The sequence below is a fragment of the Fusarium pseudograminearum genome, chromosome 4, assembly GCF_000303195.2.
Source record: "Fusarium pseudograminearum CS3096 chromosome 4, whole genome shotgun sequence".
NCBI lineage: Eukaryota > Fungi > Ascomycota > Sordariomycetes > Hypocreales > Nectriaceae > Fusarium > Fusarium pseudograminearum.
The window spans coordinates 2,443,057-2,469,015 of record NC_031954.1 but is presented as its reverse complement, the minus strand read 5'-3'; the positions used below and the strand labels follow the sequence as shown (position 1 = coordinate 2,469,015).

The window sequence follows — 25,959 nt, the reverse complement described above, 5'->3', positions numbered from 1 at the left end:
AGAGCTTCGACGAGTGACCGCGTGTTATCGTAACTTGCGCGCGTGTGAGACACTTTGTTGTTGACTTCTGCTCAGGTCCTTCGTCTTTCTTCCCACAAATTCGCACCCCACCAAAACCATTAAAGCAACACCTGCTGTGCAATCGCGAAAATGCCCGACAAACTCACACGGTACGTTGATGCGACTCGAGAAAATAGAGAAGAAACACAACAAGGAGAGAGACTAACAGATTCTTAATAGTATCGCCATTGTGAACAGCGACAAGGTGTGTGATCATCGCCATCAGCATCAATATGTGCCCCGCCGCCCGCCGAACATTTTCTAACCCCTCCTTTTAGTGTCGCCCGCGAAAATGTCGTCAAGAGTGCAAAAAGTCGTGCCCCGTCGTGCGTAGCGGAAAGCTCTGTATCGAAGTACAGCCCGAATCGAAGCTGGCTTTTATCTCCGAGTCCCTCTGTATCGGTTGTGGTATTTGCCCAAAGCGCTGCCCGTTTGATGCGATCAACATTATCAACTTGCCCACCAACCTTGAGAACCAGGTCACCCACCGATATGGCCCCAACAGCTTCAAGTTGCATCGTCTTCCCATGCCCCGACCCGGTCAGGTGCTTGGACTTGTCGGTACCAACGGTATTGGAAAGAGTACTGCCCTCAAGATCCTGAGTGGAAAGCTTAAGCCTAACCTGGGCCGACACGACAACCCTCCTGACTGGGAGGAAGTTATCAAGCACTTCCGTGGTTCCGAGCTTCAGAGTATGTAGTGCCCAATATGTGATCCCGGGAGAGGGGTGCATGTATACTTACCATGAAACAGACTATTTCACCAAGCTCCTTGAGGATGACCTCAAGGCTGTGGTCAAGCCTCAGTACGTGGACCAGATCCCAAGGGCCGTTCGAGGCCCCAACAAGAGTGTTCGATACCTCATCGAGAGCCGCGCTACGCTTGGCAACATGGAACAGATGGCCAACGTCCTCGAGCTGAACCATATCATGGACCGTGACATCAACCTCCTCTCTGGTGGTGAGCTCCAGCGTTTCGCTATTGGAACTGTCGCCGTCCAGCAGGCTGATGTCTACATGTTTGACGAGCCTTCCTCGTACCTCGATGTCAAGCAGCGTCTGAGTGCTGCTCTGGTCATCCGCTCTCTCCTCCGTGACAATGACTACGTCATCGTTGTCGAGCACGATCTGTCTGTCCTCGATTACCTCTCCGACTACATCTGCGTTCTTTACGGCAGGCCAGCCGTTTACGGTGTTGTCACACTACCCTACTCCGTTCGCGAGGGTATCAACATCTTCCTTGACGGACACATCCCCACTGAGAACTTGCGATTCCGTGACGAGTCTTTGACTTTCAGAATTGCAGAGACCACCGATGAGTTCCAAATCGACAAGTCGCGTGCGTTCACTTACCCCAAGATGGAGAAGACCCTGGGCAACTTCAAGCTCAACATCGACGCCGGTGACTTCACCGATTCCGAGATTATTGTCATGATGGGCGAGAACGGTACCGGAAAGACAACATTCTGTCGTCTCATGGCCGGCGCCCTCAAGCCTGACAGCAATAAGAGCGTCCCCGAGATGCGAATCAGCATGAAGCCCCAGACTATTACCCCCAAGTTTGATGGCACTGTTCGCCAGCTGTTCTTCAAGAAGATTAAGCAGTCATTCCTGTCTCCCCAATTCCAGACTGACGTTGTCAAGCCCCTCAAGCTTGATGACTTCATCGACCAGGAAGTCAAGAACCTGTCCGGTGGTGAATTGCAGCGTGTTGCCATTGTTCTTGCTCTCGGTATTCCTGCTGATATTTACCTTATCGACGAGCCCTCTGCCTACCTCGATTCCGAGCAGCGTATCATCGCCTCGCGTGTTATCAAGCGCTTCATCATGCACTCCAAGAAGACTGCTTTCATCGTCGAGCATGATTTCATCATGGCTACCTATCTCGCCGACCGAGTCATTGTCTTTGACGGACAGCCCGGTATCGATGCTCACGCCAACAAGCCCGAGTCTCTTCTCACTGGCTGCAACACCTTCTTGAAGAACCTCAACGTCACTTTCCGTCGTGACCCTACCAACTACCGCCCCCGTATCAACAAGAACGGATCTCAGCTTGACCAAGAGCAGAAGATGAGCGGCAACTACGTAAGTTTACTCCATACTCACTTATATCTTGCGATCATTCACTAACAGTTTTTTCCACAGTTCTTCTTGGAGGAGAACCCTGAATCGAGCTAAAGGCCTTTATAACGAGACTTTGCCTCCCCTTGATGGTGCATCTCCTGGCGTTTGTGGCGTTCAAAATGGAAATCGGCGAAAGCAGCGGGGCTTGGGAATAGATGACAACCGCAGCGCCGGCGAGGATGACGATCCAGACGAATAACGATGGTGACGGCAGCGTATCCCCTGTTGTCTGGTCCTACGAAAGCCGTTGGGTTTCTTGATTGGTGTGTTCTGGTTTGTTTCTTGCCTAGCGTCCTCTGGGGATTCACAACTCCCCAGATCCTTGCAGTATAGAAACTGGATGGCTTCGTAGATTGAGGGACAATGGATCTAGCAGGATCTCTGCCGTCTTGACGTTTCCTACCTCGCGGGAAACAACTTCCATAGATAATTATGGCTGTCGGTTAGTTCTAAATAGTCCAATTGCATAAGGAAATGGATCGTCCAAGAATGTCGTTGATTAAAACTATGGATGCTTACTTCTACTACCTAAAACTGCACGTTTACCCTCCACAACGAACTCCAGAAATACCGTCCCATGTACAAGTTCGCAAATAAATAAACCTAGACTAGGATAAGAATGGGAAAAGACACATACTGGCCAAATTACTGTTAATAAACAGCAGGGTGGTCGCCACCTGTTTCCGCCGCTGCGGCTTTGGGCGGCCATGGCGACCAACAGCCGCAAGCCTATACTCCCAAGTCATCTCGCCCGATGGACGTTGTCAGGGGTTCGACAATGCGTACTGAGAAAGGGTGCAGCAGCTTATTCAACCAAAGGTAGAGAGATAGGGCAATCGACAGATACTGCTCTAATCCTCCTCGATCTCACCCTCTTCACTTCCCGAATGAACGTCCTTAGTTGTAGGAGGAGGGGTTTTCTTACGCGGACGTTCTTCAACACGAGGTGGCGTGCGCTCCCGAGATCGCTCTCTTTTAACTCTCTATTGTTCATTGTTAGTCGTGTTTCACCTCAGTCATTCTGTGATTCTTCGTACCTTGGCGTCGCGTGAGTCACGGCGAGCATTGTCTTCTTCGTCATCGGGACGACGTCGTCGGGATCCAGAGGGTCGCTCGTCTCCATAGTTTAGTTCATCATGCGATCCGCGGTCAGCACGACGACGATACGATCTCTCGCGCTCATCTTCCCGGTCCCTTCGTTCACGGTCATAGTAGCTGTCATCATCGCGGCGTGGTCGAGCAGGTCGGTCGTAGTCTCGGTCTCGTTCCCGGTCACGCTCGCGCTCTCGTTCTCGCTCACGGCGAGGTGGCGGCGACAGGCGACTGCGGTCTGATCCCAAGAGACCTTCGGCCATGGTGGACTTTCGATGGTTGCGCTCTCGCTCGGCGATAGCTTTGCGTCGGTCCGCTTCGTATGCATCTGGCTCCGGACTGCGACTTCGTCGAGAACCACGTCCACCGCTACGATGAGATCGCTCACCTCTAGATCGCTCACGCTCACGGCGATGCAAGTCTCTCTCGCTAGACACACGATCGTGTCGTCTGTAGCTTCGGTCCGCTTCATCATCCTTCTCTCGCAGACGTCGGATGTGCTTGTCGAAGGCATTTCGTCGAGCATCTTCGGATGCGATGGCCTGGAACTCATCTGATTTCAAGAGTCGAGGTCGTACCTTGTCATATGTATCACTGAGAGCGATAGGAGGCTCCATGCGCTTCATGTATGCGCGCAAATCCTCGACAGCCCTTCGTTGCTGGCGCTCAGATTGTCGGTCATCGTCCCGTCTGGACGAGCGTTTTTCGCGAAGCTAGGAACCCTGTTAGCAGGCAAACACCATGAAGGACGACATCGTGGTAACGTACTCGGTCAAAGACGAGTTTGAGGATGTCCGGATCAATGTTAGCAGTCCGTCGATCATCTTTCATGATGGAGAGGAACTCTTCAAAGTTGCTCGTGGGTGTGAGATCAAACCGCTTGTCCTGTGCATTGTTAGCAAATACTTTGTGTAAATAGTTGTAGGGCAACAACTCACTTCAAGAACATCTAGAACATCGTTTCTGGGCCCACGTAGACCACGTTCCTCTTCCTCAACGACATCCCAGAACAGCTCTTGAGGGGTCGAGCCGCTTTGACCGACGGCGTCGGTATAGCGGGTATCGTTCTCGATGAGGGGAACGATCTGGTTCCATTTTGTTCCGGCATTGATTTTGCCATTGCGGCGGAGCTCGCCGAGGAGGGACTTGAAGGCATCACGTGCCTTTCGTTCCTTGCGGAGTTTCTTGTTCTTCTCTTCTTGCTTCGTGTCGTTAAACCTGCGCTCCAGGGCCTTCATGTGGTTTTGGAAAGCAGTCAAAATGTCAAACTTGGTAAGAGCCTGGTACTTTTCGTCATTTTGGAAGGGCGGGGTAGATGAAATGATACCTTGAGCATCAGCCCAGCGAGTGTAAGGCTCTAGGTTGAGCTTGGGAAGTAGATCAATGAGTCCGTCCATAGCGTTCTTCCTCATAGATGTCTGCTGCTCTGCGTGTGCCTTCTTTAGGCCGATGATGTACTCTGCAAAGAGTTGTCGACGCTCGTCCTCGTTGTTGGTAGAGCGGAAAATGGTCTCGCCTTCGATGATAGGACGCGCGGTCTTCCAGCGGGTGTAATGAGTGATCTCGGGATGCCTTTTGAGCATGGTCTCAAAGTCAGCACGGAGTTTGGCCAGTCTCTCTTTAGCTCGCTCCTTGTCCTGGATCACCACATCCTGGCAATACTTATCGAAAGCGGCCTTGCGATCTTTGGGATCCTTAATGGCACGAAACTGAGGGTCACGCGCAGTGGCTCTGATTGTCTGTTCCCAAGTCCAGTCCGGTTGAACTCCACTTCGTCGAAGAAGTTTGGCAAAGGCAGCTTCAGCCTCTTCGGCGGTCGCGTATTCAGGATCGTTTGCTGCAGGCACAAAAGCCTGGACTTTGGGATCGTTCCCGTATGTAATCTGACGAGACTCAGGGTATGTGTCGCGCTGATCACGGTGCTGATCGTAAGGTGCCTGGGAGTAACCGCCGGCGCTGGCGGGAGGCGTGAAAGGAGTTGCGGCAGCCGGAGTGGCGGGCTGGCTTGTTGCACCGAGAGCTGTTTTATAAACATCGGGCATTTCCCAGGAGCTCTGTTTCGTCTCAGTGTTATACCAATATTTTCGTCCTCCTTCAGCAGTGTACTCCTTCCATGGTTGGTTTGCAAGAGCGCGCTGTCGCATGTTAGCATTGGCATCCATCACTTTCTTCCTTGCAAAGAGCAAAACGAACCTCGGCGGGGCTCATCATGTCCTCTGGCTTCGTCCATTGCGTCGCCTTCGTAGTTGCGTTGTAGTAGTAGGCTCGTCCATCAGGCGTGTGGTGCTCTTGCCAGGCCGAAGCCGGCTGGCCATAAGGGGAACCAAAACCGTTCATCGTAGAAAACCTCTCAATGTATGTATCAGAGATACGCGACGCGATCTTACTGTTGTAGACTCGCGTCAAGTACTCTAGTTGTGATAAAATGCTGGCAATGGCGTGGAAGCAGAATCAAAAACTGAAGCAACGCGGAGGTGCTCAAGTCGATTTCGGCGCCACCAACTTTTTTGCGCACGGATCAAGTGGCCATCGCGACAAGCTGTTTGGTGACATGATGACTAAGGCAATTGTACAGGCAAGTGGCTTCACGTCGCTAAGGGGGGAATGAGTTGCATTCCGACTTACACGGATAATCTAATCAACAATAAAAAGCGCAAGTCCTTCGAAAATACACGGATTTTAGAGTCTGGATAGTTCAAGACTGCATCTCCTGGGGAAAAAGGCTACTCATATCATCTACCTAATATGTCGGACTCCGGGATAACTCCAGACAGGGAGTCCATCCCTTCAGAGTCTAATGACCATGAGCCTGAATCTCTCACTCAGCTTAAGAGGAGTCTCTTCATCACAGACCCTACAACCGAGTTCGCAGAGCAATCTCACCTGTCATATCTTATACCAGAAGATACAAGCTTGGATCTGGAAGCAGCTTTCAAAGGTGTTGAACCTGGAAAGTCTATATTAGAGTCAATTAAGCGTCGAGATGCATTATTCTTTGGTAAGTCTGTTTACATTTTGCCAGGTTTTGTTTCTGACACATCACCAGACGAGACTGTAAATGTTCTTTTACTACTCAAAAGCCCCTGGAAAGATGAATCAACGCTTCGCGCCCACATCAGCCGGCTGGTGATATCCGTTGAAGCCCACATCATCAACCAGAGCACTCACGGCAAGGAAAATTCTACTTCAGAGAGTATCTTCTCGGGTACTGTCCCGGACATCGATGACCCTTTCATTATTGTGGATGGAGAAGGGAAGGAAGAAGATGAAGATGATGAAGGTGACGAAGAAAGCGGCGATGAGAACGAACCCCAGAATGTTTTTGCTGTTTGGAAGCTGCCCATCTTTCTCAGTCGACCCCGAACGCGAGTTTCTACACCAGCCATCACTTTTACTGCATCCGCGAGTCTGAAGCCAGAACTATCAACCGATATCATCGGAAAGGGGAGCGGTTACCTTCAAAGCGGAGTGCCTTCTGGTTTTAATCTGCTCGAGTCTTTCGGTAGTGACGCTGCGCTTGGCGGAGTCAAACCTCGGCTATCAGCGCTTCGAGTGTCAAGAGTCGCTCCTGTGACACGCTCACAAGACGTGACAAAACATATACGAGCGCTTCCGCAGATTGAGCACAGAATCTTTCCTGTTATCCATACAAGAATTCGCTTCTCGCGGCCGACTACATCACCAACAAGCTCGGCTGTTATTGCGCTGCTCGAAGTTGATTTTACTTCTCATTTTGACTGTGAGATAGCACTAGACAGGATCGATCTCTCGATCCTTGACGCTACTATTGAGAATCTCAACGACGATGCAGGCATGCAACTTCCCCTTGCTTGCGTGTCTCATGACCATATCACATTTCTCTACCGCATTACTCCCCGCCAGCACGATGTTACTGTCAAGAACCCCATGCGAGAACTCGATATAACAATCTCCGCTACCGCCCAGGTTGTGCCTGGCCGCTGTACGCCTATAATGACCATGTCGTGGACAACTCAACTCGATTTCACCCTTCCTGTCAACCCTGGCTATGGTTCAGCAACCGCGGGAACGGGCATTGTCCGCGCTCATCGTCCATCTCAGCTATCAATCACCGGACAAGCGGTCCACCCTCTAATATCGCCATCTGTAATACGCCCGGACGCCCTCCCTACTCTTGAGGCTGCCACATCCAATACAGAGGCCTCTGTCGCAGAACTTGGGATTACCATGACCTTCACCGGTCCATCTGAGCCGGTCCATCCAGGACAAATCTTTTCTTGGACTGTCTATATTGTCAACCGTGCTACAGACAAAACCTCCGTACCTCCGCGCAAGCTTGCCTTGGTTGCGATTCCCAAAAGACGGCGAGGCGAGGTCCGCATGACACGGCCGCCTTCGGTAGGCGGCCGAAGACAAGGGCAAAAGGACGTCGCCGATGCAGTCACGGATGAGAGTGTGCTTCATGCATTACAGAAAAACTCGTCCGTCGAGTCTACGGACGTTGTGTGCTTAAGCGCTGATACCCGCGTTGGCCCTCTAGCACCTGGGGCCTGTCACGTAGTCGAGCTTCAGTTCCTGGCGCTGCAAGAAGGTGTTGTAGGTCTGGAGGCGATGCGTGTCGTGGATCTAGGATCACAGGAACATGTCGATATTAGAGACTTACCCACCATGTTGGTAGAAGGGGTGGCCGCGTGAGATGCTGCCATATGGGCCAAAGTCTTTCGTGTTCAACTCTCGTATTATTTGTATCATGTATCGTATCTGGAATACTGTTGTGGATACAGTTTTGCAATACTCCCAACGCCTTTTAACAATGCTAATAATTCCTGCTGCATACAATGCATGTCCCTTTGTATAAAAAAAAATACCGCTGTAAATGCTCCGATAGGTAACTCATAACAGGTCATCTATATCGTCATCCCATCCCAATTTCTGATAGATTGATACCGACTTGGCAGGCTCGGGTTCAACTCTCATGTTTTCCAGATCTTCTATGTTCTTTGTTTTGATAGCCTTCACAGGCGTCGCCAAGATCTCATCGTTCAGAGATGATTCGAAGCTTACCTTTCTTTTGCGATCCGAGATACCTGTAGGGTTGAACAGATTTGCAGTAGACACAGTTCTTCGTTCCAAACATGGCGAGGAAGGTGGAAATGGCAAAACATCTGGATCATTTGCGGGCCGTCGAATAAAAGTCGATGCACCCTTGGTTGGCGTACTGCCAATCCTCTCAAAATCCGGAGTTCGGTTCTGCCGAAAAGCGTTCCGTTGACCTCCTCCACGGAGACCTGTGGAGGGAACCATTGAAGGAAGGCTGGAAGGAGGAATGACATCCTCGGTACTCATCAGGGGTGTATCCATTATATTGGGCTTTGAGGCAAATACATCCTTGAAACGCATGTTCGCGGGCGTCGCCTTCACGAGCGGTGTACCGAAGGAACTCCTGCCTGGCTTTCTCGCTTCTATAACTGTGTTAGCTAAAGGATTTCTAGATTCGAATTTTGATACGTACTCTTTGCCGAAGAGCTCACGGTTGCACGGCGCTCTGCTGCTTCAGCCAGTGCTTTGCCAACCACCTGGCGATTCGGCTTTCTCAGCGAAGAGATGGCATCCCTCAACTCTGCTTCGACCTGTGCTTTCTTGCTAAACTTGACATCTTGCAAGTTGGATACACTGCTGCTTCGTGACAAAGGACCACTCTTTCTGTTAATCAAGTCCGGGTCGCTGGCCAGCACCGACTTGGCCAAGGCAGGATCGCTTGCTTCCCGCTTGATTCCTGGCAAGGAAGTGGTAGTCGCAGATCGCATAAGCGCAATCATATTACTGGGGCCCCTGGAAATACTTCGCCTAGACTGTTGCTCTGTTGAAAGCGCTCTCTGTAATGTTCTTGTGGGTTGTCCCGACACAGAACGTTTTGCCACTGCACCTGGCTTTGGAGACTGTTTGCTGGATGGTCGCCTCAAAGTTTTAGGTCTTGAGGGTTTCACAATGACGGGTCCTCCTAACTTGCGGTTGATTGAGTCACAAAGCTCCGGTAGTCTGTGAGAAAAGCTGTTCAGCATGGTTAGTCGTGGCGGTAGCAGTGACCATAGCTAGTTCGACACTTACAATGGCACAATGATGTCGACGCAGAAGTCTTTGAGAGGTTCTGAAGACGACTTCTGCTGGGACTGTCCGTCTAAAGCCTGCGAGATTTGCGAATCCTCCAACAACAGCTGCTCGTCAGATACAGTGGATTGCCAGATTGTTAAACGATCAGCATGGACATCCACAAGCACGGGCAGATTGTGCTTGTTTCGCTTCTTGGCTGACGGGGGGGCCATATCACCTTGAGACTCGGCAACGCCGGGCAACAGAGGAAGTTGGCTATCTTCCACCTCCGCAGGCTTCAAAGGAGTCAATGCAAGAATCTCCAATATGATGATCATCTGGAGTTGAGTCTCTCTCGTGCGAAGCATGGAAATGATAGACTTGATTTGGTGGTCAGCCACGTTCGTTTCATCATCTTTTAGTTCAGGCTTGTTGGTAGCCCACCACTTTCTGATGTGAGCTTGCTCGTGTGGATAGAGGCCGTCCTTGCCAATTTTCATTTTCCTGGCCCGACGCTTCCTTTTTCGACCTTCGTCGGAACTGTCGACTATTGTTTTCATGTGTGCAATAAGCGCAGGAACAGTTTCACGATATTTTTTCTCGATCTGTACGGTGGTGAGAAGAAGGCTCGTCAAAAACTCGATGAGATCGGCCAAGTCGAGATTGGATTCAAGGTCAAGATGAAATGCCGAACGAGCGCGTGAGAGCGGCCCTTTAGCAAAATATGCGAGTGATCCCTTTTCCGGTTAGCAACTGTGAAGAATGGCGAGTTTGTTCATGCCCACCATAGACTTGTACAACGTATCGAAGTACTGAGTTCTGAGTGTATCAAAAATGCTTTCGGCGGTTTGCTGCAGTGGGGGCACTTCGGTCTTGGCATCATTTGAGATCGCCAAAGGTTGTACCTGCGCCGTATGTTCGCTTGACCTCTTCGCGAGTTCCTCTGGTTGGATGATGGGGGACGGCAGCTTCGAATCCGTGGCAGCTTCGGTTGCCTCTTGTTTCACGGATTCGGCCAACGTCGAAACAGATTGCGACCTTCGTCGTTTCCGAACCTGAGATTGGAAAGCTTCTATGGCAGCGCGTTTTATCTTCTCTTCTTTATGTACATGGGGCGTAGTAGTCGCAGACAGGGCGTTCTGGTTTTGATGCTCGCTTCTGGCAGTTGGATGCAGGCGTTCTCGACAGACGGCAGTTGCACTGTCTGCCAAGAGATCCAGGTTTACCCAGGGACCTAATCTGCATACAGCATACAGTCCATTCTCCTGCTTCTCGAGGGCATATACGGCGCGACTCCCTTCTTTTCTAGCGAGAAGGATGACAGAAACGGAGCCCATACGGCTTTCCAGGTCGAGAATTTTGATGTTGGCTTCGAATAAACGGTAGGAGGCGAGGTCGACACTTGTGGCATGGAAATCGATACAGGACAGCGGTAGACGTTCGCGAGGGAGGATCATCAATGGATGGAGGATACGAGGCTGTATGTGAAGCTTCGGCGGATGCGGCTATTGTATCACGAATGAGCTGGGGTATTCAATACTGCGAGAATGAACAATTACTAACTTTGACAGAAATTGAGGGCTTCAAGAGGTCCATTGCAACCGAGTCGGCCCTCTTCCTCGGGCGGTTCTCAGGTGAACGCAGCTCATCTTTGTGCTTTAAGCTCCCCTCTGAGCTTGGAGTTAAAATCCTCGACCGCGCTGGACGCGACGCGTCGCTGCCAGCAATGGCGGAAAATGACATGTATACGGTGGGACGATCATACAACGGGTTCCATTTGGTAATATTATAAGGCAAGAAACAAAAAAGGGTACTAGAACATAGTTGTAAGGTTGCAAAAAATAACCTGTTGTTGTTTATGGCGACTCAAATTGGATAGTATACTTCACGAGGGTAAAGTGGTTTACGTGAGTTGGCGGTAGGTACGTACATTTGTTGGTGGGGCATCCGTCACTACCATGCATAGGTAGCTACTGGGTAGCAGAAAAGTTGACCTCCTAAGTTTTAGGTCACAAAAATAAACAGCCTAAAGAGCATAGTCTAAGTAGCATAAGCTGACCTACTAATTTCGTCTCCTATGCTTCCAGCGGCCAATTTTTCCGATACCCTGAGGGGTAGGTACAGTCCGCAGGGGTTATTAATGTAAATTTCTACTTTTATTTTTATAGCTACATACCTTGCAGTTAAAACTTTAATTTTTAAAGATAAAATACTAAAAAGGTCTAAATAGATAAATATTCTAATATAGATAGAATTTAATAAGAGAAATAATAATAATATTTTATTATTATTTAAGAAAATGCAGGTAAGTATTTATTAATCCTAATTTATATATAGAATCTACAGTGGCGATATACTGACTTTACATTTGTAACCCCTGAGGACTGTACTAACCTATAGATACATACAGCCAACCAGAAAAGAGAGATGCACGTGATCGCGCGATCGCGTATGCACGTGATCATGCCTACCTCACTGGAGAGAGCAATATTGACCGACTATTACTGCAACTATTGGCAATCCATCGTGCTATCGCCTACATTTTGCACCTCTCTAGGGCAGGTGATTATATCGATAGAATTCTAAGGGATGCTGATGATTATGGGATTCGTCGTGATGGAAGTACTGAGCTATGTTGTCTATTAGAACTTCGTCTCAATAACTGGGTGGGCAGACAAGCTGATCGCGATATGGCAATAGTGTAATGATAGGGTTAGCTTCCTAAGCCACGGCTCCTAGAGTTTCCCATGTGGTTGGCTAATACACACCCCACGCATTACTGCTAGGAACAGAGATATACATTCCTCAAAGTCGTTGGCCCTTGCACTAGGTTACAATGTGGGATTCTTGGCTGTTGAAAACTGTCAAGCTTCCAAATCGAATTCTCTTGACTGAACAGCCGTTAAATAACCACCGCCAAGAGTTGGTGCCGTTTGTTTCCAGACTCAGGTTGACTAATTCCCTCAAAGAGTGGAAATGCCATTTACGGCATGGCTGCTCTTCTCAAGATGCTGGAAGAGGAAACAGCCATGGAAACTAGATGCCTCGAAATGGCCTGTTGTTTGCATCATCACCAAACTAGAAAAAAAAACCAACATCGGTCGTTCAATCCCGCCTGACCCATCCACAGCGCAGGTATAGTACAGTACAGTATAGATATAGTTACATACAGTATATCGCTGCAGCATTGGAATTGTACCCCGGCATTTGCAGTGTCGATCTCCCGCCTATATCCATTGCCTCGGAACAGATCCTGGGACGTGCAAAGCGGGAGTACAATATAGTTCACTAGTGTCATTACTTGACGATCGACAATGAAACTGCCCAATTGGCTACACATGGCTGTGGGACCGAACCCCGAAACTTGTTCACGGTCTGGGACGAAGAGTTGACGGAACCCGACTCTTGGGTTGAGGCTTGTGCAACCATCAACGTTGGTTCATTACTATGAATCACGAGTTGATTTGACCTACGAATAAAGTTTCCCGGCGCAGTCTCTCTCTCTCCATCAAGACAAAAAACCGTTCCTACTTTGGAACAACCAGTATACAAGAAAGGAATGTGGGACACCACCTCAAAGATGTTAGTGCTGTCTAACGCGTCCAAGACCTAACATCATGCCGTCGTCAAGAGGATTGGAGATTGTCCTTCTCTGCACGTTGAAAGTTTTATTGAGCAACTCGCATGAGCGGCGCGGGCACGGCCCGGTGTCCAGGAACCATGTTACGTGAGGCTATCTTTGGCCGACAGTTTAATATGTTGAGACTTGGTTGGCTTGTGGTATTTTGTGGTTGAATTTTGTCATTTTCTCTATTTTTCCGACTTGGTTTTCCTACTTCCCAGTCTCATGCTTTGGTCTGGCTCCTCAAGAGTCAGCACTCATGCATCATCCATCGCCTGCTGCTCCTGTCAAAATTTTGCGCCCAAGCTTGTGTAGCTGATATCCCATGGTGAATAATCCCCGCTCCCTGTGTACATTCCCGAGCGCCATCCAGTGCCGTATTCCCATTACATTAGGGTGTGATGCCGTTGATTTCATTCGTCAAGTATCCCGGGCACAAGGAACAAAGGAAAAATATCAAGTAATCGCCATGAGTGGTTTTTCTTTTGCCATTTCCTGTTGATAAAAAGGCACCGGGTCTATACTATACAATGTCCTTGAAGTAGAAGATAAAAGAAAACAAAATATCGCTGTTTATTTACAAAGTTCAAATGCTGGTGCTGAAAAGCAAGGTGTTGATGAATATACGTGAAGGACAATTACTTGTCTGAGTAGGTGAAGCTCGAGGGGGTCATGTTCATGAAGTTGACGTTTTGCTGGCTCTGTCCAGGGGATGAGTGCGCTGATAGCGAAGCATCATCAGACCAGTTGTACTCGGCGTTGCCGCCAGCGAAGCCAAAATAGGTAGGTCCCATCGGGGCAGCGTATGATGGAGTCTGAGGCTGGCTAGCGCACTCGTGAGAGAGGTAGTTGGGCACTTGACTCGATGAGCCAGGCACCTCGAAGTCGTGGGGAAAGGCTGTCAATCCTGGCGTCACCAGAGGCTCATCAGCGATGGCAACTTGGTAATTAGAGTCGTTGCTGTACAAGTGATCCATGACTCCAGGAGTGGTAGGTGGTGTTCGGAGTGTTGGGTCGTGGATTGCCAGATCCATTGGGTACTTCTCTTCGTATCCCGCGGTGCTGGCTGGAGTGGCCTCACACAGGCCCTGCTGATGTGCAACAACAGGAGTGTTGGGAGTGGGTGGTGCAATGGTTGCTGCCTTTTGGAAGTTGGGGGAACGGTTCAGCTGCAATAAAGCGTCGGGGTTTCGTTCAAAGTAAGGGCTTCGGGGGCCAGTCGTGGGCTTACCGATGCGTCCAACCCCAGTTGCAGAAGCAACACGGCGCATCGAATGTCCCACCTCAGCTCTTCTTCCAATGTCGATCCCAGTTCTGGGTCCGCTTGCCGAAAAATTGCGGGGGGCGTTGATTGCAAGTTGAGGGGGACGCTTGTTTCGACGAGAGGCAATATCCATAGAAGGAGAAGGTTTCAGCATCGAGGGCTGATTGGATTGGCTAACAGCAACGCCGTTTCTGGAATACATATATTGCTCTTGGATAGGCGATATGGATAGCCTGGGGAAGCACTGCTGAGGCAGAGAAGGAGTGGCCTCATCCTCATCTTCTGGCACGATGAGTTGAGGGTACTGGCTGTAGCAGCCAAGAGATGCACTGGTCGATGCAGACAGAGGCTCAGGCGTTGGCTGGGAGGACAGGTCAGGAGACGACGCGGCTCCAAAGTCAGATTGACTGGTATCGTTCTCGCTCTCTTGCTCTGGGCTTGATATGTTTGTCGTCCGGGCTCCAACAAGGCGAGGAGCTGGGAAAGGAGCACTGGAAACAACACGGTCAGAGAGACGATCGTCGTCTGAGTGAACACCAGCTTCGCTGGTTGCCGTGTCCTTGTCCAATCTTTGTTTGGCCGCGTACTCCCGAATGTTTTTCTCCTTCTTCTCCCGTGCTCGTCGGTTTTGGAACCAGTTCTATTATATCGTCAGTATAGTAAAAGACCTGTTTGACTTGGGACATACGTTGATGCGAGCATTGTCGACTCTCATTGACTCGGCCAATGCCTTCTTAACTGTGCTGTTGGGCTTGTGGTTCTTTTGAAACTCAGCCTCGAGTACCTCGACCTCTTCTTTGGAGAGTCTAGGCTTTGTCTCAGTTGTTCTAGACATTTGGTGATGGTGTAGGAGATGACCCTGATGAGCATTGTAGAGCTCCATCGATTCGGGAAGATAAGCAGCATAACTAGGTAGCTGCTGAGAGTATCTGGGGTACTGGCTGGCATGGTTTTGGTACGCCCAACCAGGCCATTGGGGTTGGTGGTGGTATGAACCCATGTTCTCCATCACGGGCCGCTTCTGAGGAATGTAAGATGCGAGGTGGTGGTAATGATTGGAATGAAGATCCAGAGCCGCGTGTAAGTTGAAGCGTGAACCTGCGACACTTGGGGTGTTTGAAGAACGAACGGATAATAGAGCAATATCCTGTCGAGTACAAGTAAAGAGTGACTGGGTCAGGACAAGTACTGGGCAATATAAAAGACAAAAAGAGTGAAGATGTCGTGAATATCCGAGAGTCTGGATGGGATAGCGGGATGAAGTGGTCTTTTGAAGAGCGTTTCTTGGACGTCAGATAATACAGGCAAGCGAGAAGGGTTCCGCAAAGGTGAGACAAAGATCAGTCAAAGTGCCCTCTTAAGGATGAAGTTGACGAAGGAGGTTCTTAGTCGGAAGGGAAATCAGTGATGGGGATTCGGAGGGGCGTGCGAGGGTAAAAGAAGGGAAGAACTTGTACGCGTTGTACACAGCTGATAGCCAGAGAGGGTCCTTGGAAAACAGCGGCAGTCATTATGGCCCTGTCATGAGAGACAATCTGCGAGATGGCGTGTGGGTTCATACCCGAGGGAACTGGGGTCAGGACAAGCACTCAGACCCCTGGGACCAACATGGCCGGGGGAGGAGATCACAACACAGCGAGACGCTCTCCTCGTCATGGGTAGAGCAACAGCGGCCCCGGACACATTCTGGGTGCCAGGTACCTAGAACAACTCTGGGCTCAGGTCCCGAACTTGGGACAGAGAGGAGTACCAGGCTCGAGGGAGACTTCGGAGGGATACAGGACTGTGGATCAAGAGTATGGCCAGGGCGCCGCCACGACGGCAGCACAGGCCGGCGCGGAGCGCTCCCTCCTTTGCAACACCCTCAGAGACCCCGGCGCACGCCTAAAACGAAACCCTCGCGTAGCCTTGTCGTTGGGAAGGGTGGACAGGGGTCAAATGCAGGGATGATGTCGGCGGACGAGCCCTCAGCTTGGGTTTGGAGTCACCGTTCTCGCGGGCGGGTCCCGCGCCAGCCTGTGCTTGTGCTTGACCCTATGCTCAAAGAAGTTGCAAGGTAGTGCGCTAGATCTCGAAGGGTCGGTGCAAGTTGGTAGGGATGGTAGGGCCGGGTCCCAGGGCGGCGGCGCTCAATCTTGGGAGCCTTGACCTTATTTGGACAGGTAGGCGTAGGATGTCTACTATGTAGACTGTTGGCATTGTCATTGATATTACCCTTTCGCCGTTGTCTATATCCACGTTTAGTTGAGTGGTTGTCAACAGCAAGTCTTCGAGGTGCAACATCTTGCACTCATTGCTTGGGAAGTCAAGAGGGTTCGATCTTACTGGAAAGTATCAACTCGTCGACTTGTATTATGATGATGGGTGTACAGTGGACTCGACTTGGCTTGTCTCAACCACCTCCTCAAGCAAACATGCGTCCTCCAAGGGCATTCTCATGCATGAGTGCAACTAACTGTCAATTGAGTTGGTGTAATCAAGAGGTTCTGCGCCTAATAATGCAGACATGAAGGCATTGGATTGGATACCCAGGTAGGTAAGTACCTAAGAAAGCAAATGTTGTGTTTAGAGGCAGGATGTTGCAGGGAACCTGGGTCTTGACCGGGCATCCAGCTCCCCTGTAAGGTAAAGGTCCAGCGCTTGCAGAGTGCTGGACACACATGTATCGTCGTAGCCATCAAGATGCGGGAATTCAACCAATCATATTTGGGTATCTCGATCCCCTACTGGGATCACCTTTCAAGGCCTAGACCTCCTGGATGGAGGCAAGAACGAGCTGAATGCAGGCAGGTTTAAGAGGCATCATGACAACAGGACAGTGCATGAGGGGTACCTACCCCAAGTTGCTACCTACTCGGATCTGTGGAGGAAAGAGGTTGTCCCAAAACAGCACATGCTTTCCATTTCAAGCGCAGCTTTGCCACCTCACCACAACCGCCGTCTTCTTGTGATTGCTTCATCGTTTTCTACCTGAACCTTGCTTTTACCCTCGCGAAATACTGCGCAAGGATATGCCTCACTTCACATTGGACCAGCTGGCTCATATATTTACTCTCGTCTCCATGTTGCTCTTGTCTTTTATCATGGCGCACAGTGATTGACTGATCTGCTATTTGGGCAGCACTGCTTTTGTCATATCCGCTGTGGCGGACGGCATAATAAGGTCATTTTAGCTGTGCAACCACATTGTCTATCACACCAACAGCGACCATTACGAACAAACCCTGCGGAGAGATTTTCGATCCCGCAGCCTCGTTTATTAGTTTGCCTTACTTGGTGGTTGTCCACACCAAACAAGCCGTGTCTTGTCCGTTCAAGTCGCCTAACCAAGAGGTTACTCAAGTTTAAAAAGAAAAAGAATGAACCACTAGGAACCCCGACCTGATTTTGGTCGACGAATGACGGACAACTTACGGAGATACATGATGCGTACGCGATAACTCTACCACCCCTGCACAAGCGACTATGTACATGTACCATACTCAACTAGGTCTGGTATTCATCCTCGCCCTCACTTTTCATAGCTGAGGAAAGCAGGATGCAAGAAATCCGTTCTTAATGTTGCATTCATCACCCATCTGGGAGACATTCTGCTGACTTGTCGCATAAGCGATGGTATCGATGTTACTTGTTTGGAAATAAACACCTGCTACTTGTCAAAGGTTGTCCTTAAAGTGACAGCTCCGTATAGTGCTACAGCCGAGCATACTAGCCGTTGACAGCACTCGCGTGTGACCCTACTGTCTATATCGAGCGTCGCAACTTAGTGTCTTCGAGGCGTGATACGATCGGCAGCAAGACAACCACTTGCGCGAAGTTGTGTAAGCGGCTTGACCACTACATCTGTGGTGTATTCGGGTTCCCAGGAAGATGGTTCCTCGGCTCTCTGCTTTCCCGAAAGCTCGGTTTCTGTGTAGCGAGACTTTATCCGTAATGACCACAGGCTTGTCTATCAAGATATCATGTTTTGGGTCAAGATTCAATGACTGGCTCAGAACGAATCTACACGTATAAATTCGTTTTTTTGAAGCTCTGGTATTCAACAACTGATCACACCAGCTAACTTGATCAGCAAGGTTTACACAGCGTGACAATTTAAGCCACGACCGGTGAAGGGTGCAGGGGAAAACAGTTGGCTCTTGGCGGGACCGGTCGCAAATTACGCACATGCAGGAGAGTGACGCCAGAGCGGCCATTGGAGAGATTCGAAATGCACCCGTCGATGTTTTCGAGAGGACGGTGTACCATATGCAACTTTCGAGCGCTGACAACTTAATTACCACGACTCACGCAGTCATGGCGAACTGGGACATGGTCGTGACAGGACCGCAGTCTTTGGCGAGTCAATCCTAGTCGGCGACGGGGTCTTCCGCCACAGCATGCGAATCAAAGACTTGGATAAGCGAACATCCAGGCTGGCTGGTAGCTTTGCCAGATGTCGGGCGGGTCATCGGAAACAAGAATTGATTAAGGAAAGGCAAGATTATGCTACCCGAGACTGGCGACAATTGAGTGTTGAAGCCCATGATGGCTCTCTTTCTCAGCCTAGTGGGTCGGAAATCATTTATTAAAACAATGGGCTTGAACGTAGTATCGCAAGAAACACCGTCATTGTGCTTCCCTTCCACGAAAATGAGCCAATGTGAGAGTTACACGAACCCCCCGCTGAGTACTGTATCTTCACTTGGACATGGCACAACAGTTGGTGTTGTGACAATACAGTACCAAGTGTGATTCTTACAGCAGGGCATCCTGATGAATTCAGCACATATGTCAGCATCTACAGCAGCAGGCTCTGTTTCGAAAGTCGATAATACAACTTCATATCCAAATGGATTGACTTGGCATGAGTGAAGAGGAACTGCATCATCCATTGGACCATACACACTCCACACTTGATTTGTTACCGGCGGCGTAGCACATCCACTTCTCAGGTACAGGGTGGGGTTGAGCAGAACGACGCTCACGGCAAAGCCGAACAGAACGGTCTCGATTCACTACCAAGTACCCGCTTGGAGTGGTTTCTAACTCCTAGGATATGATGCCGTGTTGTTTGCTTCTTATGACCCGACATCTACTGAGATTTCGAATACGTTTAGCAAAAGATTTGATACTTGGGCAAGAGAGCGGATATTGAAAGCATTTTATCAACATGGAGTGTGCTTGTTACAGGCATTCTCCTGGCGGATGATCTACATAAGATGTGCACCATTATGCCCCCCTTTAAACTGGTCTGAGATTTGATTAGTTCTTGAGTGCGGGGATAATTTACCTTGAAAGACCAGGGTCCTGGTATACGAAGTTGTTCAGCACAGGTACTGTAAGCTGCGAACAATAGGTCGAGTGCTCGACATAGCAATAAATTAATGGCCACAACCACACTCAGATTCCTAGCGGAGATTCTCATTGGCAAAGAAAAATCCCGAGGCAGACATGGGGAAAACATACACAAGGATTGAAATCCAGATGCGATCTGACAACATGGAGGTGGTCGTTGCTGCCGGGAAGAAGCCGTCCCGGACACTGGCAGGGGCAGATCTTGTCGATCACCTTGGCCAGTTTGACTGATAGACAGACTGGGTAGTTCTGGATTATCAATGAGCTATGCATATGTCTTTGTCTTCGACTACGGTCCTTGCCCGCCAGGGCTCGAGACCACTCGACCGAATCAAGAAGCGTATAGTATGACGATTTCTTTTCGCTGTAAGCATGATCCTTCCCAAGCTGAAAACGCTGTTGTTCGTAACACACTGTTCCTATTCTAGCTACGATTACGAGCGTCTGGAGCCCAATTGTACACGGCACTTACACATTGAGGACGTCACGCACCCAATCGAGTACCTCGCACTTTTTGATACGCATGAGATGAATGTACAGGCTGCATTGATACATCACTACCACTCAGGTAGTCGGTTAAGCAAGCCTCTGACCCTCAGGCGATCCCACCCGTTGGGCAAAGAGCTCAAAAGCTTCCCGTCCAAACAGCTCCCAGAACGTCTAACAAGGGGTCGTTGCCTTTCCAAAACGAAACCGTCCTGATTTGTTCCGGGCGCTACAAGTGTACAGGGCTGCGACCCAAGGGGCCCAAGCAGCAAGCGACGGTTTGAGAAAGAAAAACGTACGATTTAGACATTACTCAGAAGCACGAGGACTAATCAGGACTAAACGCAGCACCGTTTTTACGGTTTTATCTAGAGGCGCTTACCAGGCGTCCGTCTTAAGCGTTAGCCCAACCACAACGGCTGCCTCATCGAAGATAATGTCTCAGAGCCACCACAGAGACTAAAGTCGCGATTGGCTCTCGTGGTGGTGCATAGCGACCCGCAAAGGCCAAAGCAATGCTGATGGGGGGGAAGGCTGGACTTGGCTAGGGACGGTATGGCAAAGCAGCAAGGATCAAGCATGATCGATCGCTTGTTCATTGGGCGGCCGAACCTTCGAGGCAGCTTCAAGGCTAGCCATGGTAGTGCGGAATTACCAGAGCTTTTTGGTGGAGAGTTACCAGTTCTCTGGAAAGCTCTAGGCCTACTCTGTACCGCATCAGCAGTTGGACCAGTTCGTGGGTCAGTCAAACGAGATATTAAGCGAAATCCTTAGATCCGATGGCCATGCTGCTGGAGCTTGGGATTAGCTTCAACCTAATCCCCGTATCCTATCTTTGGTGATGCCCTGGCCTCCCAAGAGCCCTTGAGACCTCAAACCCCGTTCCCTTCAACTTTGAATACACCGTCAAACGTTTCCACAGCATGGCTCACCTTCTGCCACTGCTTTGGCGGGCCGCTCCTGCCGATCAGGTGTTCGATGCTGCCAACATAGGGGAAATCTAGAAGCATCAGACCGATACCTTTCAAGAATTTTCTCTACTGTAACAACCGATACTTGGGTGTCAGCTATGTCGTCAGGAAAAGGAAACCCGTTCGCGCTACGCTAAAACTTAGAGCTGGAGAGACTGTACATGGGGATCGCAGTTACAAATTTGGGTTTCTCGGTGGTGAGTGAGTGGAGCATATCATACCAGTATTCGCCTATTCGGGTCAACACCCAAAACGCGACAGCATGAATGGCCAGTGGCCAGCGCAAAGGCCGAAAAGACTCTAGCACAGGGGACAAGGGTTGCGTGTTTCTCAACTTGTCGGATAAGGCCAGAAACAGATCCATCTAACACGTGGTCATCGAACCTTGGCGCTTCTCCCCTGTCTCAAGCATGCATGCTGTAGAGGCCCTGTTACTTTAGGCGAGAAGCTGAGAAGACCGCTTGTACGGAGGAAAAAGCAACTTCAGCCAAGTCAGGCCCATGGCATGACTTTGATAACATGCGTGTTATTGACTTATTTGTGAGCCCAACTGTTGGCAGACTTGGTTGACAACTAGTGACCTGAATCTTGACCTTGACACACGCGGCGATGCTGTTCTAGACAAGCTTTTGTTGTGGAGTGGTACGGATAGTGAATGGATACCTGCTAATGTGGTATCATTTGCCCTGACTAGGGAGGCACCTGAGCTTGGTTGCTCTCCCGGCGATGGATATCAGCTTTTGGTGGGTCTTGGTCAAGTTGTAAGTATTATCAATCACTCCGTCTTGTCTAACTACTAAGATGGGCCTAGCTGTGCTGTACCGATACCATGGTTGTGTATTCCTTCCCGCTCTCGAGACTGCCTGGGTATGCACGGAAGAGCCCCGATCGATATATATGCTGTATCGAAAGCATGTCTATGATGGCAGTTATAATAAACTACAGTGTTACTACTCTAGCACCAATTGTTGTCATAGAGGTTGATCAGAGCTCCCAGTGCTTCCTTTTTCTCAAAGATAACCTGAATAGGTAGGTAGCGTTTGAATCTCGAAACGCACTACCGTCAAAAAAGACTTTGACCGTCTCGTCTCATGTTGTTGACTTCCTGCAAGATTAAGGAGATTGATACGCAACTGAGGGCTGATTTATGCGCAGTGTTTTCTTCTTCTTTTCTTCTTTCTTTTTTCTTCCTTTTTTTTTTCGCCGCTAATATTAAGCAAGAGGGGAAAAGCGAAACAACAAAGAAATGCGGTTTATTAGCAATGCGATCTGGGCCGTCTCATGTGGCTAGTCTAGCACCCAACATTCAAGCCTAGAGGCTACTTAGAAGGGCACCGAAACAGATTTGAGCCAGCCACATTACGGACAAAGATCCGAATCGAGAGGGCGTCTGCATTGATGGTCGAAGAATTTCCAGGGGACCGGCGCTCGGTCCACGATGCATAGGTAGCAACTGGGGGTTTTCTCCGCGGACAAAAGAATAGTCCGTGGCTTGCTTGTTAGTTTTGCCTGCCACGTCTGCCACCTACCTGGAGTTTGTCACTTTGACGGCATTCTCCGACAATGTGATTAAATTCACGTTAATAAGCCCTGTCGGAAAGTCGTGTTTTGCTTCCAGCGTGGGATGCCGAATCGACCCTCTGCCCTCTGGAGGAAACCCCTTGTCCTGTCTCAGTGGGGGGGGCCGCGAGTCGTAATCGCAACACCATGCGTTTTCTTGACTGTTTGTGGTTCGCAATCACCACTCCCTTCGACTTGACTGTTTGTGCAGGACCGTAAAAGGAGCGACAGCCACCAAATCAGCCGCCATGTCACTACCCGCCCCTTTACGAGGCGAGCGTCGCTCTGTGCCTGGCAGTGACACTGGCGTTCGGGACCTTGCAGCGCCCGCCGCCCATAGCTTTGGGGAGCACGAAAACAAGAACACAGCATATTTGCTGCTAGATGAATATAATCAAAAAATACCCGCAGTGGCCGAACTGTTCCGACGTGTGGATATTACATGCAACGAGCTCCAAATTTGTGTCAACAAACGTTGTGACACCTCGTTGATGCTATTCTTGTTCCCGTCAACTTCGTACGCCTCTCCGAGGACAACCTTCATTTCTAGCTTGTCGTGACACAACGCTTCCCCTGGTTCTTGTCAAGTTTGTTTGGCCCACTTGAACCGGCTGCCGTTCGTTGCGATGATACTAATTCAACAAGCCGGCACTAAGAAACCACAAAAGAAAGGGATCTCGGCCAAGTTAACGCCGCCGCCAAACGCGCCAGGGGTAAGGGGGCTTCGACTCCTCTCCTTGACTCGGTGGGCTCTGAGCCTTTCTCTGACAGGGTGAGAGAGCAAAAGTGGGAGAAACTCGACACCGGCGTCTTTGCTCCTGCCAACACGTTTGCCCACATAGTATCACGTCAACTCCGTTGCATGTGTGCAAAATTGCCATTGTCCCCGCTTCAACGGGCGACGGCCTCTGTGAACGCTGCCCTTGAGCTTACTTAGCCTGGACCGCTGGAGGAAACGGTGCGTTGACAGGTTCCAAACCAAGACATTTTTCATGGGCCCAACTGTTGGAGCACCTGATGTGTTGAAGCCCACGACAATAGCGCGCTTGGCGATGACTATCCTTTGAAGATGCACACTCAATTGCCCTCTCTGTGTCGCGCAACTCGGTTCGCAAGAGGAGGTGGATGCCGAGAAATAATGTCTGAAAAGACAAAGGAGCACCAAAAAAACACGTCTCAGTTGTGGTGGTTCTGAAAGGTCTCACTTGAGAAGCTACCAAGTGGAGATTGTGGTGCACGAGGGTGTGATAATATTGGCGAAGAGCATCATGTCTTTGTCTTGAACTGACAGAGGATCGAGTGGTTCACAAGGGATTTTTTGCAGAGGAGAGCCTCCCTTGTCGGTGACGATGATTTTCCAAACGCAATGTGACATAACATCTTCTTCAATGGGTCTCACATGCATGTCGCCAGTTGTGTTGCTTTGGCGCGTCGATCACCGTGGGTCAAATCGTTATGAAGATCTCCAGGGAGAGACAAAGGAAATGAGGTCCAGAAACAAGTACCCTCTTGTGTCAAGGGAGAAGGTGAGTGATGATGTCAAAAGCCTTTTCTGGTGTATCGATCTTTCGCCTATCTTTCTCTAGGAAATAACCCCCCAGTCTTATTCTGAGTTTGTCTATTGAATGTTCTATCATCATGATGAAATCTAGTGGTTTTCTCCCTCAACGACTCCATCTTCTTCGGCAGTCTCCCTCTCACACCCAGCAGAGTTCTGTTCCACTGCAACAGCATCCACTACCGAACTTGCCCGAAACGGCTCCGATCATAGTCGCAGGGCATTGGAAATTTTGATAGTCACCTTGCCGCCCTCGCTCCGAAGCACCTCGACTGAGGAGAGGTCTCGAACAACCCAGTCTGGCTCTGCAGCGACGACCTGCTCGACGGTATGGCTTGTCACCAGACCGAGGACCTTGCACCCAGCTGCCTTTCCTGCACGGATCCCTGCTGGGCTGTCTTCAAGGACCAGAATCTGGGCATCCTCCGCTTGTAGGCCGAGACGCTCACGGCCAAGGCGATAGCAGGCGGGGTCGGGTTTGCCATTTTCAACTGACTCTGCAGTGACGAGGTGCTCCGGCAGCGGTGTAGGCAGGTCTCGAGCACGCAACCATCCAGTCACGAGAGGTACAGTACCCGACGTGACGATCGCCCAGGGGCTAGATCTGGCGATGAGAGCTTCTAGCATGGAACGGGCGCCCGGTATCTCGACGGCCTCGTGGCCGTGGTACTTGGGAAGACGTCCCTCCATGTCACGTACATCTGTGGTAATGATCAGCGGTTGCTCGGTCTAACTAACGCGCAGAGGCAGTTGGGTGGACGGTGCATGGCTTGGCCAGCCTTGCCCACTACCAAGTTGTCCATGAGTGATATAATGCTTTTGGGATGCATATCTTTACATGGTCTTGAACTCATTGGCCAAGCTTGCTTTTTTGCGTGTACTTACAGTCCCAATTAGCCTTTTCAGGTGCAAGAATCTTGAGGATGTCGATGCTTCGTCGTCCATGAGAAGTTTCAAGAATAACTTCAGGTGCAACGCCTATCTCGTTGCCAATTCTACGCCGAGTTAGTCACCAAGTTATGCGTATTGCACATGCATGTGTGTACTCACGTTTCCCAATGCTTTACTACTGCTTCCGTGGAGTCAATAATGGTGCCATCCATGTCGAACAGGAACCCATCAAAGGTGAGTTCCTGCGGAGGCAGGCTGTACTCTGGTGTCGATCCCATGATGTATCGGTGAGAGTGTAAGAGGTTGAAGTAAGAACTTGGTGCGCGGTGTGGTAGCTCTAGCGAATCTTCTCAGTTCGCCTTGGTATTTGCTTTGAGTATGATGTGTTGCAATCAATCACAGATGCCTGGAGGATGTCAATTGATTCGTATAAATGATTTGGAAAGTTTGAGAACGGGTTGTCGTGCTTATAAAAAGATGGATTCAAGTCACTACTTACTTCATGGCTCACACCGTTTTGGGAAACTCCGCATCGAGAGGAAATGTGGAGACGCTCGTCGAATGACTGACGACTGACTCTCTTTGGGCGGATGGGCAGCATGCTCAATGTTGTTATACATAAGTAAACAAATGAAGATACGGTGCTTATTGCATTTTCAAACCCGTATTTACTGTAGTTACTATCTTTAGAAATATCTACATAGCAATGTTCAACATGGTTCTCCTACCCTCCCTTGGTTGTAGTTGAACAGTATAAGCATTTCTCTCACTTTGCATTATCTGGACATAATTGAATGTGATAACCTCGTACCAACGCTACTTTATTGTTACTAATAAATTTAGGGACTATGCTTCTTTCTTTGTTACTTGTATTTCAAATTACAATGCTGTAGTTTTGCCTACTAAAGCTCTTTTACACATGCTC

General features: G+C 49.7%; 7 protein-coding genes across 7 annotated transcripts, besides 2 other annotated features; 2 read left to right on the top strand and 5 right to left on the bottom strand.

Moving 5' to 3' along the window:
• Positions 1-150: 150 nt before the first annotated feature.
• Positions 151-2,238, top strand: FPSE_02680 (uncharacterized protein; the record flags this gene model as incomplete). Its single annotated transcript, XM_009255799.1, has 5 exons — positions 151-170; positions 241-265; positions 339-753; positions 815-2,145; positions 2,206-2,238. The coding sequence occupies 5 exons, from the start codon at positions 151-153 to the stop codon at positions 2,236-2,238; spliced, it is 1,824 nt and encodes a 607-aa protein (XP_009254074.1).
• Positions 2,239-3,035: 797 nt separating this feature from the next.
• Positions 3,036-5,613, bottom strand: FPSE_02681 (uncharacterized protein; the record flags this gene model as incomplete). The annotated part of the gene is made up of 5 exons (XM_009255800.1): positions 3,036-3,167; positions 3,222-3,989; positions 4,045-4,161; positions 4,215-5,411; positions 5,470-5,613. 5 exons carry the CDS (start codon positions 5,611-5,613, stop codon positions 3,036-3,038), a joined length of 2,358 nt encoding a protein of 785 aa, XP_009254075.1.
• A 408-nt stretch (positions 5,614-6,021) lies between these two features.
• Positions 6,022-7,950, top strand: FPSE_02682 (uncharacterized protein; the record flags this gene model as incomplete). The annotated part of the gene is made up of 2 exons (XM_009255801.1): positions 6,022-6,274; positions 6,323-7,950. The coding sequence occupies 2 exons, from the start codon at positions 6,022-6,024 to the stop codon at positions 7,948-7,950; spliced, it is 1,881 nt and encodes a 626-aa protein (XP_009254076.1).
• Positions 7,951-8,148: 198 nt separating this feature from the next.
• Positions 8,149-11,088, bottom strand: FPSE_02683 (uncharacterized protein; the record flags this gene model as incomplete). Its single annotated transcript, XM_009255802.1, has 6 exons — positions 8,149-8,268; positions 8,320-8,717; positions 8,768-9,306; positions 9,364-9,950; positions 10,131-10,850; positions 10,909-11,088. The coding sequence occupies 6 exons, from the start codon at positions 11,086-11,088 to the stop codon at positions 8,149-8,151; spliced, it is 2,544 nt and encodes an 847-aa protein (XP_009254077.1).
• A 522-nt stretch (positions 11,089-11,610) lies between these two features.
• Positions 11,611-11,646: a repeat region.
• A 1,959-nt stretch (positions 11,647-13,605) lies between these two features.
• FPSE_02684 (uncharacterized protein) lies at positions 13,606-15,231 on the bottom strand (the record flags this gene model as incomplete). Its single annotated transcript, XM_009255803.1, has 2 exons — positions 13,606-14,871; positions 14,920-15,231. The coding sequence occupies 2 exons, from the start codon at positions 15,229-15,231 to the stop codon at positions 13,606-13,608; spliced, it is 1,578 nt and encodes a 525-aa protein (XP_009254078.1).
• Positions 15,232-17,500: 2,269 nt separating this feature from the next.
• Positions 17,501-17,655, bottom strand: FPSE_02685 (uncharacterized protein; the record flags this gene model as incomplete). The annotated part of the gene is made up of 2 exons (XM_061988435.1): positions 17,501-17,553; positions 17,646-17,655. 2 exons carry the CDS (start codon positions 17,653-17,655, stop codon positions 17,501-17,503), a joined length of 63 nt encoding a protein of 20 aa, XP_061844452.1.
• A 4,527-nt stretch (positions 17,656-22,182) lies between these two features.
• Positions 22,183-22,226: a repeat region.
• Positions 22,227-24,350: 2,124 nt separating this feature from the next.
• On the bottom strand, positions 24,351-25,312 carry FPSE_02686 (uncharacterized protein; the record flags this gene model as incomplete). Its single annotated transcript, XM_009255805.1, has 3 exons — positions 24,351-24,844; positions 25,029-25,138; positions 25,194-25,312. 3 exons carry the CDS (start codon positions 25,310-25,312, stop codon positions 24,351-24,353), a joined length of 723 nt encoding a protein of 240 aa, XP_009254080.1.
• Between the last annotated feature and the right edge of the window lie 647 nt (positions 25,313-25,959).